At 39.1% G+C, this 16,346-nt stretch overlaps 1 protein-coding gene across 1 annotated transcript; it reads left to right on the top strand.

Annotated features, from left to right (window-relative positions):
• The first annotated feature begins 5,961 nt into the window (after positions 1-5,961).
• Positions 5,962-16,108, top strand: LOC100260193 (BTB/POZ domain-containing protein At2g04740). Its single transcript, XM_010658892.3, has 5 exons — positions 5,962-6,699; positions 13,417-14,173; positions 14,439-14,475; positions 14,556-14,689; positions 15,615-16,108. Exons 1-5 carry the CDS (start codon positions 6,228-6,230, stop codon positions 15,937-15,939), a joined length of 1,725 nt encoding a protein of 574 aa, XP_010657194.1. The 5' UTR covers positions 5,962-6,227; the 3' UTR covers positions 15,940-16,108.
• Positions 16,109-16,346: the final 238 nt, after the last annotated feature.

The raw sequence follows: 16,346 nt of genomic DNA on the forward strand, positions 1-16,346 counted from the left end.
ATCATAATTATATTTTTTATACCTAGAATGGGTATTATGGGGGGCTTCCCTCCTCGTGTTCTTCACAGGCTCAAAACCCTTTGGTCATCCAAGGTAAGCGAATAATTCGTCTGGGAGCAATCCGTTTGGACCAAGACAAACTCTGTCTGGCGCAAAAGGAAAGACAAATTTCCTTCTTCACCAATGTCAGACGGAATGGACAGACCAAGCCGACCGGGGACTTCCTGATGACAAACTAAGTCAGTAGGAAATTCCAGGCATTGAGTAGATGATTAACCGCCACCAATGCCTAAGTGATAATCAACACAACATTTACGTATGAAAATCAATGTCCCTTGGTATTTACGTGCAATCAATGACATTGACAAACATAAATGCATTATCAACGACATAGTTTGGAATTCTTGTACGACAAACAACAAATGGCGCCAATCAATAGCTATTATTTGGTATGATTGTCCAATCCGCATTGAGAAAATGACATTGATTATCTTATTAAGACATAATGTTCGTCATGACGGCATTCATCAGCGTAGGAAAGACATGAATGCCCAATTATCATTGCGATGATGGTGTCATACGTTCTATAAAAACCCCTCTAGAAGCATTAAAAAAATACATGTGCACATAGCCATTCAAAAAGTTGGACTCACTCTCGCTAGATTCTAACTTAAGTTTCGGAGAGGCGTGCCCAGACCACATGTCCGGACATCCTTTTATGTAAAGAAACAATCTGTCTGACTTTGGTGAAGCTAGACGGGCTTGCATTTAATTGACACAACACTAACATTGGCACCGTTTGTGGGAAACAACTAAGGATGTCAACACCCTCTAGAAACCAATCATCAGCTATGGGTGACAAAGACTATTTTGTCTAGCACAAAAGAATGAAAAGACACCAAAAAGAAAATGTGTGACAAATACAGACTTTGTTCCACCAAATGAAACGACTAAGAGAAGAAAACAAAGAGTTATGGGCTCAAATGTCAACAGAGGCCTCTCTCAAAGTAGGTACACTCAAAGTTGGCAAACAACCTTACGACAAACTGTTGAGACATCTTTCCTTAGAGGCACAAAGCTCTCCTCCTACAGCTACTCGAGATGATCTAAGGAGGAACCTTCGTTAGCTTGTCAAAAGCAGTCGGACAAAGGCACTAGCTCCACCTGGGCATCAAGAAAAAAAAGGCGTTGTAGAGGGTCGCATTTGTTTAACGCGATGAGAGCCCGACTGGGACCTCAAACACTAGGCATGGAGGTGAAGCCGTGCATGTCAAAAACCCCAAGGGCACGTCTAGGTCATCCAGTTGCAGTAACCACATTTGGATAGCTCCTTTAGCCACTAAGGCAACAACAGGCAAGAGTGTCAGCAAAGCGAGAGTGCCAACAGGGCAAGAGTGCTAGCAATGCAAGCCCCGCCCGACTTTATTAGCCGACGGTTGGATGATATGCTCTCCATATCGTTCGGCCCCCATATCATTAGCTATGAAATGCCTAGAGGGTTCATGGTGCCCAAATTCACAATGTACGACGAAATGAGCGACCCGTTTGACCACATCATGCACTTTAGGCAGCTCATGACCCTCGACATAGGGAATGATGCACTAATGTGTAAAGTCTTTCTAGCCAACCTACATAGCTAAGCTCTCTTCTAGTTCCATCGCCTCCCGTAGAATTCGTGAACACATTTCGGAATGTCTCAGAAGCCTTTGTGGGTCACTACCTATGTTCCACTAGACAAAAACAGAACATAAGCACCTTGTAGAACATTAAGTTGTAGGAAAATGAAACATTAAGAGATTTCATGAAGCGGTTCGGGCAAGCAGTACTTCAAGTTGAATCCTGTAGTATTAACATCATCCTATAGATCTTCAAGTGAAGCATTAGCTTGAGCACTCCATTTTTCAAGTCCATCGTGAAAAAATCACCCACAACAATGGATGACCTATTCAGACAGGCGAACAAGTATTCTATGCTCAAAGATGATGTCCTAGCAGTCTCTCAACAAGTCTTGGTCACCAATTAGTTGACCAAGAATGATAAGGCAATGAGTTCTAAGTCTTCTAACCAAACGAGGCAAGGTGGCAGAAGGTAAGACAACCGAAAACAACAGTAAGATAGACTCACTCCCTTAAGTATCTCCTATGAAAAACTTCTCCTACAAATCCATGATATGTCAGACTTCAGATGACCGGAGCCAATCAAGACAAATTTGGATAGACAGGATCGGAACAGAAGGTGCTCTTACCATAAGGATCATGGTCATACCATTGAACAATGCAAGAGCCTGCATTACTTGGTGGAAAAACTCATCAGGGTTGGACACCTTAAGTAGTACATCCGCACAATAAGCGGGCAAAGAGAGGCAACACTAGAGGCAATCACCCAAGCCCTTACATCTCTGACAGCCCCTAAGGTTATCATTAACTATATACACAGAGGTCCAATAGATGACAAACACAATTCTAAGCGGCAAAGGCAAAGGTTGTTTCACACAACTTCTGTAAGAAAACAAATTAACTCTGTTTAATGCACCTTCGCATAAGAAAGTGTGCATTCAATTGACGGTACAATCATCTTTCCTTCTATAGATGTTAATCGAGTGTTGCAACCGCATGAAGACGTCTTAATCCTAATGTTAGAAGTGACAGATTCGATGTGCAGAGAATCTTAGTTGATTTGGGTAGTTCAGTTGATCTTTTGCAAATGTCAACCTACAAGCAAATGGGTCACTCGCCATCCGCTCTAAAGAATCTAGGACATTTATTATTCGAATTCAATGGAGCTACAACAACCTCCCTAGGCGATGTTATGTTACCTGTCTAAGCTGCCCCGGTCACATTAAGCATACAGTTCTCGGTGGTTGACGATTTGTCTCCATACAATGCCATTATGGGATGCACATAGTTTCACAAAATAAAAGTTATTCCTTCTATTTACCATCAAATGGTGAGCTACCTCATGGAAGCGAGACATGTAGATTTCCTTGGCGGCCAGCTAGCCGCACAATAATGCTATCAAGTGGCGCTAAAGTTCGAGCATCCAACCGACGAGGAGGCGCACCTAAAGCCATCAAATGCAATGAAACAATAGCAGTTATTGAGCCCGACGGAGAAAGATCCATCCACGATTAATCCATTCCAACTACAGTTGATCCACTCTAACCATTGCACCTTTCACATGACACAAATCAAATCATATACACCAGCTCCTTACTTGCATAAGATGAACTAGAATTGCCAGGAAGTATGCTTCAGCGAAAATAAAGACATATTTGTCTGGACTCACTTGGCATGTCAGGAATCCATCTGGTCGTTGCCTCCAACAAGCTCAATGTCTCACCCATCTCATGACCTATTCAATAGAGGGCCCAACGTTTTCATCTAGATAAAAAAAAAAATCCAGATGGAAATCGACAAGCTATTGACAGCTAGATTCATCAAATAAGTCAAATATCTAGATTGGTTGGCAAACGTGATGGTAGTTCCAAAGAAATGGGGAAAGTTGTAAGTTTGCGTTGATTACACCAACCTGAATGACGCCTACCTAAAAAATAGATTTCTTTTGCCCCGGATAGATCAAACAATCGATGCCACCACCAGGCATGAGATGTTCTCCTTTCTAGACGCTTTTTTGGGATATCACCAGATCCCTATGCTCCTAACAAATGAGGAGAAAACAACCTTTGTCACACCACAAGGACTATATTGTTACAAAGTCATGTCGTTTGGACTCAAGAATGTTAGTGCTACCTACCAAAGACTAATGACATAAATCTTCAAACCCCTGATCAATAGAACTCTGAAAGTTTACATTGATGACATTGTCGTGAAAAGTGAGACTCGAGCTAAGCACGTCCAACACTTGGAAAAAGCATTTCGTCTAATATGGGAGTACAATATGAAACTCAATCCAGCTAAGTGTGCTTTCGGCGTTAGTGCAGGGAAGTTTCTAGGATTTAGGGTAATTCAAAGGGGAATTGAAGTTAATCTGACTCAAGTGAAGGTCGTCCTCGAAACACCTACTCTAAGTAGCAAAAAGGAATTGCAACGTCTCATAAGCCATCTCGTAGTCTTGGGTTGTTTCATAGCTCGTTTCATAGATAAGTTGTGACATTTCTTCCTCACACTTAATGAGGTAAACACGTTTGATCGGATAGACGAATGTAAGCGGGCATTTGAGGCAATCAAGCACTACCTCACCAAACCACCTATCCTAAGCAACCCCAAATCCGACGAAGAACTCTTCATGTATCTGGTCGTATTTGACTACGCTATTAATGCTGTCCTGTTTCGACATATATGGGACAAGGAGTAGAGACCCACCTATTATGTAAGCAAAGTAATGGTGGATGTTGAGACACGATATTCTCAAGTGGAGCAAATTGCTTTAGCATTGAAGATTGCCGCCCAAAAGCTCGGTCTATATTTTCAGGCTCATTAAGTAACTATACTCACAAACCAGCCGCTTCGAGTCACCTTGCACAAGCCGAACCTATTCAGGCGGATGATGAAATGGGCAATCGAGTTGAGCAAGTATGGGATCGAGTACCGGCCACGGTTATCCTTAAAAGAGAAAGTTATTGTCAATTTTATAGCTGACCTCTCTTAAAAGCAAACACATCCGACCAACCACCCTGGATAGTAATGATGGATTCTTCATGTAGACGGATGTCCAGGGTGTCTGGATCAGGGATAGGTCTAACCCTACAATCACTAACCAGTGAACTAATGGAACAAGCTATCCGCCTCAGCTTCCTAACTTCAAACAATGACACATAATATGAAGCTATGTTAGCCATACTAGATCTTGCTCTAATGCTTACCGTTGCTAAGTTGGAAGTCAGAAGCGATTCTCAACTAATTGTTAGGTAAATTCAATAAGAGCACAAAGCAAAGAATGAACGTATGGTCTGATACCTCGCCATGGTAGAAGAACACTTGAAAAAGCTAGACGAGTGGATCATCAAACGGGTGCCACGAGAGGAAAACTAAAAGATGAATCAAATGGGTGGAACCTCGCTATTTATAGGGAACAAAAACCTAAGCAACCCAAAAGACATGCTATCTGGGAGCACTTATCAAGATTGGTGAAGGGGCATACCGCCTGACAACCGACCTTGATCGATGTGACCCATCATTAAAGCACCAAATGACATGGATCCCTTGGCGCCTAAAAACTTGAAAAAACAAACAATCTCTCATTCTCTAACCTGTCAGCAACTCTATCAAACAGAAGTAGATGAATTAGGAGGCATTGTGGGGGGGCTTCCCTTCATGTGTCCTTCATAGGCTCAAGACCCTTTGGTCGTTTAAGGTAAGCAGATAATTCGTTTTGACCAAGACAAGTTCCATCTGGCACAAGAGAAAAGACGGATTTCCTTCTTCCCCAATGCCAAACGAAATACACAGACCAAGCCAACTGAGGACTTCCAGACGGACAAACCAAGTTAGTCGGAAATTCCAGACATTGAGTGGATGATTAACCGCCACCAATGCCCAAGCGACAATTAACATAGCATTTATGCCTGAAAATCAATGTCTCTCGGTTGTTATGCGCAATCAGTGACATTAACAAGCATAAATGTACAATCAACGATATGGTCCGAAATTCTTGCATAACAAACAACAAATGACACCAATCAGTAGCTCTTATTTGGTATGATTGTCCAATCCGCGTTGAAAAAATGATGTTGATTATCTTATTAAGGCATAATATCCATCACGACGACATTCATCGGCATAAGAAGTACATGAATGCATGATCAACGCTGCAACGATGGTGTCATATATTCTATAAAAACCCCTCTATAATCATAAAAAATGTATACGCGTGTATAGTCATTCAAAAAGTTGGATTCACTTACACTAAATTGTAACTTAAACTTCAGATCAGAGGGGTGTACCCAAACTATCTCTATAGACATCTTTGTATGCAAGAAAGCAATCTGTCTAACTTTGGTGAATCTAACGGACCTACATTCAATCGACACATCACCAACAAGTGTACATATTAAAAATACAAATTGACTTCATATCCGTCACAGATGGTCCCTGCAAAAAGGGTACTGCTCTTCATCTTCGTAGTCCACAGTCAATATCCAAACCCTTCTGAAACCTAAACGGAAATGCCCGCCAGCACAAACTCTAATTTTAATCCTATTCCCATCTCGCCATGTATTGCAATCCCAATTCCCCAAGCCTAGACCCCAAGCCCCAAATCCACCAACCATGTCCACGCCTCGCCCATCCTGGACCATCGACCCGGATCTCGACACCATCGACCTTGAACCCGAAGACTTTGCCGCCTCTCTTCCCATCAAGAAAGTCCCAGCGGGCGACGTCTTCGAGGCCTCCCGTGCCGGCGACGTCGATAGGCTCCGGTACCTGCTGGAGTCGGGGGTGAATGTGAACGCGCGGGACCAATGGGACTCGGTGGCGCTCTACTACGCCTGCCTCGCCGGCCATCTCGATGCTGCGCGAATGCTACTCGAGAGCGGCGCGATATGCTCGGAGCATACCTTTGATGGCGATCGCTGCCACTACGCAGCGCTAAATTTGAAGGTTCGAAAGCTGTTGAAGGCCTTCGAGGCGCGGCCTCCGCCTTTGGGGCCGTTACAGGGGGCGCTGAGAGAGACTTTCTTAGGGTGCGCCGCAAATCGGATTTACAGTGAAGAATTGGAGGGGCAATTTCAAAATTCAGGTTAGTTTTCGGAACTGAGAGTCTTGGGAAAAAGTTATTGATGGAGATTGCATTTGAAATGTGGGAAATGAAATGATAATTTGTATGGTGGCTGAGAAAATGTAGCGAAAGAAAATGAATTAAGATCCTCATACCAGAATTTGAGGTCAGTTTTAGCTTAATGTTGTTTGCATTAGTATCTTGGTATTTTGTGAAATATTACAATTAGTGATATTTCACTAAGAGTGTTCTTCAGGGAAGAAAAGTAATTGTGTCAAATGCAATTGAATCGATAAAATATAATTGAACCACCAGAAGACAACGATGACCAAAAACACTTCAAAATTGAGTTTTAGGCCAAGGTAAAAACACAACAACAAACATCTGTAACAGGGAAGCACCTCCCTTTCTCAACCTATCTGCAGTTTGGTTGGTCAGATTAGGGGTCCATATAGAAGAATATATCAACTTTGTGGATAGATTGGATATTTTGTGCTACCAGTTGTTCCACTTCTAAGGATGTTGCTATGTGTGAGATACCCAGGTGATGACCATGGCTGCTTTGTCTTCAGCTGAGAAGTTGTTGAAATCCAAAGAAGAAGCTAATGTCAGACCAACCAATGGCAGAATTATCTAAACAGCCCACCCCACCCCAAAAGGTTTGTTAAAAGCCTTAACTATCTCCCCTCTATCTCTAGAAAAACTCCAATTATACCTATTTGCTTTAGTTGCCCAAACAGTGACCATCAAAACTAAACTTACAAGGACCCAAAGAAGGAGGTTTCATTGCAACTGTTGTCTCTTCAATCCTACTAGTAGAGAGGTAGATGGAACCCATAATCCAAAATGATTACCAAACAAGGTGCCTGAAAGTTCCGAGGTTATTAACCCTCAGAGGGAATAGAGAAAGTAAACAGATTCCCATTGGGAATAGAGAAAGTAAACAGAGTCCCATAGTGACTCAACTAGCTTCCATTTGTCCTAAAATATTTTGGCATTTCTCTCTTATAAAATCACCCAAAGAAGAGTTAAGTGTGGCCAATCTTTGATGAACTGCGCTTCTGTTAGACAGCATAGACCTTCCAAATGGGTTATAGGTGTAGGTAAAAACCAATAAAGGGACTAAACCTTTGCTTTATAATTGTAAAAAACTTACAATAAATGATCAATGATACGCATCACAATTATGTATCTTATCTTAACCATATCTTATGGTACAAATGTGATACACAATATGATCAAATGGTGCATGGCCCTTTGACTATTTTTAATAGTTTTCAGAAAAACGAAATTTGAGAAAAAAAATTCTTAAAAATAATCTTATATTAATTGGTTAAACTTCAGTTCAAGGTTATTGACGATGAAAGGGCAAGGTAGAGGTAAATTAATGCTACATGAAAATGCTTCACACTTGTTGTCAAAGGCAAACGAAAATTGGAAACTTTAAATAATTTTATTCTTATAATAAATATCAAGAGCTTGTTATTTGATGATTTGGATGCTAACCTGGAATATGACGGTGAATGATTTATTTTATTTTATTTTATTTATTTATTTATTTTTTAAGGCAATGGTAAACAAAATTTTGCTTAATATATTAGTTTTTTTTCAAATCTTTTTCTTTTGGGGAGGGATTGATGAGCTTGGAAAGTTAGAACTTGAAAGTGGTACATAAACTCATAAATACCAATGACAGGAAATATGGGATGAAAAATAATAAGTTCTCTCTCTATTAGATTGACTATACACAGGGTTTATATAGGAGATTACAAGAGAAGAAATAGGAAACAAGAGACGTAATAGGAAACTAACTTATTCCTAAACTAACCTATTTCTAAATCATAAAACTATCTATTTACAGAAATAGGAAACTAATAAAACTATCTATTTACAGAAATAGGAAACTAACATAATATGAAAAAAAATTCTCCTATTCTATTTATAGCTCAACACTCCCCCTCAAGCTGAGGAATAGATGTCTTCCATTCCCAGCTTGAATACAAGATCGTGAAACATTGAACTGTTCAGCCCTTTTGTTAGAATATCAGCTAATTGATGTTCTAATGGAACATAGGACATACACACTACTCCTTCCTCCAATTTTTCTTTGATGAAATGTCTATCAATCTCAATATGTTTTGTCCTATCGTGTTGTATAGGGTTATGAGCAATATTGATAGCTGACTTGTTGTCACAATAGAGCTTCATAGGACCATCCCACTTGATTCTCAAATCATCTAGAATAATCTTCAGCCAAAGTAGTTCACACAACCCTTGAGCAATGACCCTAAACTCTGATTTTGTAGACGATCTTGCTACCACATTCTGCTTTTTACTTCTCCATGTTACCAGATTTCCTCCAAGAAAAGTACAATTCCCTGTAGTTGATCTTCGATCCACTAGGGAACCTGCATAGTCAGCATCGGTGTATACTTCTAGAGCAAGAGTATTGTTCTTCTTGAACAAAATTCCTTTCCCGGGGTTGCCTTTCAAGTTATGTAGCACCCTGTAAGCAGCTTGAAGATGAGGTTCTCTTGGGTCATGCATGAATTGACTAATCACGCTCACCTAGTAGGCGATGTTTGGCCGAGTGTGAGCAAGGTATATGAGTCTATCAACCAGCCTGTGGTACATTCTTTTATCCACCATTGGCTCCTCTTTAGCTTCTCCCAACTTGTGGTTTGGATCCATTGGGGTAGAGACTGGTTTACACCCAATCTTCCCTGTTTCTGCCAATAAATCAGTCACATACTTTTGTTGAGAGATGAAGATCCCTTGTGTGGAATATGCCACCTCAATACCGAGGAAGTACTTCAGTTTCCCTAGTTCCTTTATCTCAAACTCTATTGCTAATCTCTGCTCCACTTCATGCTTTTCTCTCTCATCATTTCCAGTCACTATGATGTCGTCAACATAGACTAGAAGAGTAGTTACTCCCCCTGTAGTCGAGTGCTTGATGAAGAGAGTGTGGTCACCTTGGCTTTGTTTGTACCTAGACTCTTTCATGACTTTTGCAAATCTCCCAAACCAAGCCCTGGGAGATTGTTTTAGCCCATACAGGGCCTTCTTCAGTTTGCACACCTTGTTACCTGTGTTTTCCTCAAATCCTGGTGAGATGTTCATGTAAATCTCTTCATCTAAATCACCATGAAGAATTGCATTCTTAACATCATACTGTAGGAGTTGCCAATTGTAGTGGGCAGCTAGTGACAACAGGATTCTTACAGTATTCATTTTTGCAACTGGAGCAAAAGTCTCCTGATAATCAACTCCATAAGTTTGAGTGCACCCTTTGGCTACCAATCTTGCTTTATGTCTCTCTAGAGATCCATCAACCTTATATTTCAGTGTGAAAATCCACTTGCAATCAACAATGTTTTTCCCTTTCGGTCGTTCAACAATCTCCCATGTTTTATTCTTTTCTAATGCACTCATCTCCTCTCTCATAGCATCCTTCCATTCCCTTTTTGTCAATGCCTCAGAAACAGTGATAGGAATGATAGTGGTGTTTAGACTCACAATAAAATTCTTTTGGGCTGGTGATAGGTGCTTAAGAGACACATAGTGTGATAGTGGATAAAGTGGTCGGTTAGTGCATTCTCTGGTGCCTTTTCTGACAGCAATGGGAAGGTCTAGATCTAGGTTGTCTGTTGAGTCAGTGGAAGTTTCACCAGGTTGTGTATGTAAAGGTGGGTCTGATCTTACCATGATTTCATTCCCAAGGTCTGAGTTGGATTCTTGGACTTGCTTTTGTTCTGGAATGGCCTTTTCCCTTGAATACATCTTAGGAAACTGTGGAAAATTGTGAGTGACACTGGCTGGAATAGAGGATGACACAGGTTCTTCATCACCATGGGTTGAGACATGAGGAAGATCAAGAGGTTGAGTGACACTGGCTGGAACAGAGGATGACACAGGTTCTTCATCACCATGGGTTGAGACATGAGGAAGATCAAGAGGTTCAAATGACTCATAAGGACTATCTTCCATCATTGAAATCTCCCCCTGAAGAGAGGACTTGTGGAAAAAAGGTTTATTTTCTGTGAAGGTGACATCTGCAGAGATGTAAAATTTTCTAGCCGAGGGATTGTAACACTTGTATCCTTTTTGAGTGGATGAGTAACCAAGGAAGACACATTTTATGGCTCGGGGGTCTAGCTTGTCTCTATGTTGGTTGTGGACATGAACAAATGCAATGGACCCATATACCCTAGGAGTGAGCCCATTTAAGGTTCTGAAGTGTGGATAGAAACTCTTAAGTATCTCGACGGGGCTTTTGTTGTCTAATACTCGTGAGGGAATTCTATTTATCATGTATGTGGCAGTAAGAACAGCTTCCCCCCAATAGGACTTAGGAACATTCCCTTGAAAGAGTAAGGCTCAGGTTGTGTTGAGTAAATGCCCATTTTTCCTCTCAGCTACCCCATTTTGTTGGGGTGTGTTAACACATGATGAGTCATGGAGAATGCCCTGTGATTGAAAATAGGGTGACAAAATTTGGTTGAAGTAATCTCTAGCATTGTCTGTCTTAAAGCTTTTTATTTTAACCCCAAATTGGTTTTGAACCATTGAGTGGAAATTAGGTATAACAATGCTAACATCAGATTTTTGTTTAAGAAGAAAGATCCATGTAACCCGAGTGCAGTCATTAATTAAGGATACAAACCAACGAGCCCCAGAAACATTAGGTATAGTCGAAGGACCCCATATGTCACTATGAATCAAATGAAAAGGATGAGAACTTTTTTTATTGCTAATAGGAAAAGATACACGAGTATGTTTTGCCAATTCACAAGTTTTGCAATGAAACTCAGAAATATTAATCCTTGGAACAAATGAGGAAACATGACCTTTAAAACCCTAAAAGATGGATGACCTAGACGTAGGTGATACAACCAAATGGTATCTTTATTTGAGGAACTGAGAAGAGACAACGACAAATTATTACTAGTTTTCTGAGATGATTCAAGGTGGTAAAGACCGCTCATTTCCTTAGCAAGTCCAATCCTCCTCCCCGAGCCTTGTTCTTGAAGAACACAATAAGAAGGGAAAAAAATAGCATAACATTTAAGATCATGGGTAAGCTTTTGAATGGAAACAAGGTTGACCGACAATTTTGGTACATGGAGGACATTTTTAAGAATAAGGGTAGGTGTGATGTATATGTCTCCGAAACCTGCAATGGTAACTAAAGAGCCATTGGCCACTACAATTTTCTTGTTACTTGGGATTGGGGTATAGGTATTGAAAAGTTGAGATTTGGAGGTCATATGGTCTGTGACACCGGAGTCTATTATCTAAGAGTCATCATAAACTCTGTGTGAGACATTTATGCAAAAAGAGAATGAAGGTGTACTTGAATTTTCCAACATTTTCCACGAAAAAGCCTGATCTCTTGGAATTAAGGCAGATTGCGAAACAAAAAAATCAACAGCAATGAAGGCTGGTAAAAGAACACGTGAATAAAAAAAATCCAGCTATGAAGGCCAGAAAAATGGCGATGAAGGCCAGAATGATGCCCAGGTCTTAAAAACCTACAGCTCTGATACCATGACACGAAATATGGGATGAAAAATAATAAGTTCTCTCTCTATTAGATTGACTATACACATGGTTTATATAGGAGATTACAAGAGAAGAAATAGGAAACAAGAGACATAATAGGAAACTAACTTATTCTTAAACTAACCTATTTCTAAATCATAAAACTATCTATTTACAGAAATAGGAAACTAATAAACCTATCTATTTACATAAATAAGAAACTAACATAATAGGAAAAAAAATTCTCCTATTCTATTTATAGCTCAACAACCAAAAACATATACAAGTAGATATGTTTTGCCAAAACTTAGAACTAAAAGTTATACTTAAAAATTTGAAAGATTTATTTTGTGGATTTTATGTTAATTTATATAAAAATATCATATTTTGTTAAGTTTTTCTGGGTAACAGCAGAAAAATAAATCAAAATTAGGAAAAGAAAAAAAAAAGATTATTTGTGTGAAAAGTTACTATTTAACAAGAAAAATGGGGTGGGACACTAAGGCATTGGTGAGAATTTTTCAAACAACAAAAAAATTAGATAATTGATTTAATATTTAAATTATTTAAAATACGAATTCATAGACTTTGAACTTCATTATATAATTGAAATTTTATTCTTTTATGTTTGAAATTTTATTCGTTTATGTTCTAAAAAAGGTTATGAGCTTGATTTGATATTTATAACAAAAATTTATATAATTCAATTATCTTTTAAATTTTTTATACATTTTAAATTATATTGTAATATTTACTAATTCTAAAAATGATAGTTTCAAAAGGCTTATCTCTTAGCACTTCGAGGCTTATGCCTTAACACTTCAAGGCTTATGCCTTAATACTTCGAGGCTTATGCTTCACCTTAGGGACACAAAAACACCTTGGCTTAGGCTTTTGCCTTTAAAAACTTTGGGTATTAGGGATACAACATTGTGCCTCATACTTCCAAAGAACCAATTGGCTGTTCATGTGCTGGCCTTTTCAAACCTTTTTCTAAGTTTGTTTATTCACATATCCACATAACAATGAAAGATTATAAAAACTGAAATTTTATTTAGTTGTATGAACTGGATGCAACTTTTGATACTCTCTTAGTTTTGATTTCAATCATCTCATTTTGTTTTATGGCCAATACCTATTTTCTTGTAAGATTAATATTATATTATCTAATACTTTTTGTGGGAATTTGAGCAGGCCTTTCATCCAATGGGGGACTCAATAGGGATCACTTTCCTCCAGATGTGGCATTTTATGTCCAAGGAAGACCTATTGAAGCTCACAGGATCATCCTAAGTGCTCGGTCACCATTCTTTAAAAGAAAATTTGAGAGTGATTGGAAAGATCGAACAGAAGTAAGATTCTCAAGGGAAAAATTGTCTTATCCTGCTCTATACAGCCTTATCCACTTCTTTTATTCTGATAGATTAGATATTGCAGTAGATGACATGGAAGATCTTGTGAGAATCTGCAAGGTTTGCAAATGTGACGCATTACAAAGGGTCCTAGAGAAAGAATTAATTCACCAAAAATATGCAGAGTACAAAGCACTGAGAGATGTAGACAACTCTCAGAAACGATTTATCTTACAGGGTCTTTCCCTTCCTGAGGAAGACCGGCTTCCTGCTGCCTTGCATCGTATCCTTCAAATATCCCTTGCCAAGTCCAACCAGGAACATAACCTAGAGAATGGTGTTAGTAAATTAGTATCTTGTGTTGGTGCAATGAAAATGGGTGGTTCTGATGATCTTGCAGATGTTTGTATAAAAGTTGACAAAAAGGTCTTTCGTTGCCACCAAGTGGTTTTAGCAGCAAGATCAGAGTACTTTAAAGCAAGGCTATCCCGTATGAAGGATTTTCTTGAAGGAATAAATGGGTTGCCAAATTATACTCTTCCATGTCTTGAAGAACATGACTTGAGCATGGAGGCATTTGAGAAAATGATTGAGTATATGTAAGTCCTTTTCCATTTTTTTCATTTTTAAATAAGAGAAAAATTGTGAATCAGAATTCTATGAGGGTACAACTGCCATCTAGATGTGGCCTCCTGGTTGCAACACTATATATCCTACACATGCTGAACAATGTTTGCATTACTCGTGAGCATATTTTATACAATGGCTTCTGATACACAAACACCTCAAATTTAATTAACAGTTTTTGCAGTTTTCAATGCGGCTTATTTCAATGCGCTTCTTTCAATTCTTTTGTTGGTTCAGGTATACTGATGGTTTGAAGGATATGGACCCTGATCAGGTACAAAATTAATGATTTGGATACGCTTGGAATAATGTGATCGTCCTTGTTATTATATGCTTATATTATTTATTGAGCAGGCAGAAGAATTGTTTGATGCTGCTTCAAGGTATTTGTTGTTTCCTCTTAAGCGTGCTGTTGCTGATGCGCTGATGCCACATCTGGAAACGGTTCCACCAGCAGAGTTATGCCATTGGCTCATATTATCAGACATGTATGTCATTTTTATTTATCTAACTTGCTCCTTCTCAAATATCTTGATAGATATCTGGATTGATGGCAATTGTACTGGGTGTTAGAACTTGGCAAATTATATACTTGGGGAGAGAAGATACTGTCTAACTCATTTAATACCAATCAGGTGCCTAGAGTTGACAACCTCTTGAACAGCACAGCCCTTAATGAACCCTGCTGAATGGATCCCTGTTATTATATTTTGCCTACTTGACACCAGAAGTTACTGCTGTTTCTTACCCTTCTAAGGCTGAGCCCTTGATTAAGATTTTCTTCTCATTTAGATATTCTAGACTAGGAAAAGGACTAAGATTCTTACCCTTCTAAGGCTGATTCATGAGTTGGTCATCCTGTCAAGACCTCAATGGGCCACTGAGAATTCAGTTCTTCTGGGAGATCAACTTTCATTGTTCCAGACATCATTCTTGTCATCATTAAAATTCCCGTCCCCATTTTTTTTTCTTTTTCTTTTTCTTTTTTGCATAATTGAAAGCAAAAAAACAAAGGAAATTGTCTTCTTTTTTTTTTTTTTTGTGATAGATATAGGAAAATGTCAGTTCTTTACATGTTGCAACAAAAAAAAAAAAGAAGGAAAAAGTGAAGGAACCTATGCTTGTTCCCGCAAGTGAGCAAGGATCATATTATCCCTCAATTCCCATGTCAGTTCTTTACATGTATTCATCAGAATTCCCATCTGATAATCCACTAAGAGCCCCCTAGGTATCCTACTCTCCGATGAGGATACCATTTTCTAGATGGAGTGATAGGAGGTTGGAGGGGCTTGGGGACTTTGCATTCAACCATATAAGTTGGATACAGAATGATCCTTTGACTGAATTTTCTTTTACATTACTAATTTTCAATTTTGGTATTGTGCTGTTAAAGTGGTTTGGCTGCCTGTGTAGGTATGGGGTTCTGAAGATAAGGGAATATTGCCTGGATGTGATAGCATGTAACTTTGAGACATTTGCTGATACTCCAGAGTTCAGAGCAATGCTCTTGACCCTTCCACCTCCATCAGGAGATTCCTCGCTACGTACCACTGTTCCAAGTGCTCCAGGAGCTGGGATGAATACAGACCAAGGAAATCTTCTTGATGATTTGCGAGAGAAATGGCTTGAGGCTGAAGCTGCTGAGCTTGATAAGAGAGATGAAAGTGCATTGCAATTTGATAAGCGCCTAGAGATGCTTGTGGTTGTAGCAGAACAAGAAAATTCTGCTACTCACTGATGATATTCATGACTGCTCCAGATGAGACATCTTTTCCCTGTCTTCTCTATCCACAATAGTGAAAACCAAAAAATGCAAATGTAATTTTTTTTTTCTGATATATATAAATAAATACTCTTTGTTGTAGTAGCACAAATTTGTAACAGGAAATGGAAATTTTGATTGAACAGCCTCTGAGTGCTTCAGTTGGGTTTTTGTTAGTTTCTTCATTCCAGTATCCATGAACTTTGTTGTTTTCATTTCAATAAATATTTAAAGAAAACTAAAGAGACTCCAAGTTTCTACAAAAAATGTGCAATGTGTCTGAGGGAGGGGGCGCAAAGGTGTGGGTTCTTTATACTGGTTTTGTGCATGTGCAATTTTTAGGTTTCATCTAGACTCAAAATTTTGTTTCGTTTCACCCAGTG

Source organism: Vitis vinifera, chromosome 12 (genome assembly GCF_030704535.1).
Source record: "Vitis vinifera cultivar Pinot Noir 40024 chromosome 12, ASM3070453v1".
Classification (NCBI taxonomy): domain Eukaryota; kingdom Viridiplantae; phylum Streptophyta; class Magnoliopsida; order Vitales; family Vitaceae; genus Vitis; species Vitis vinifera.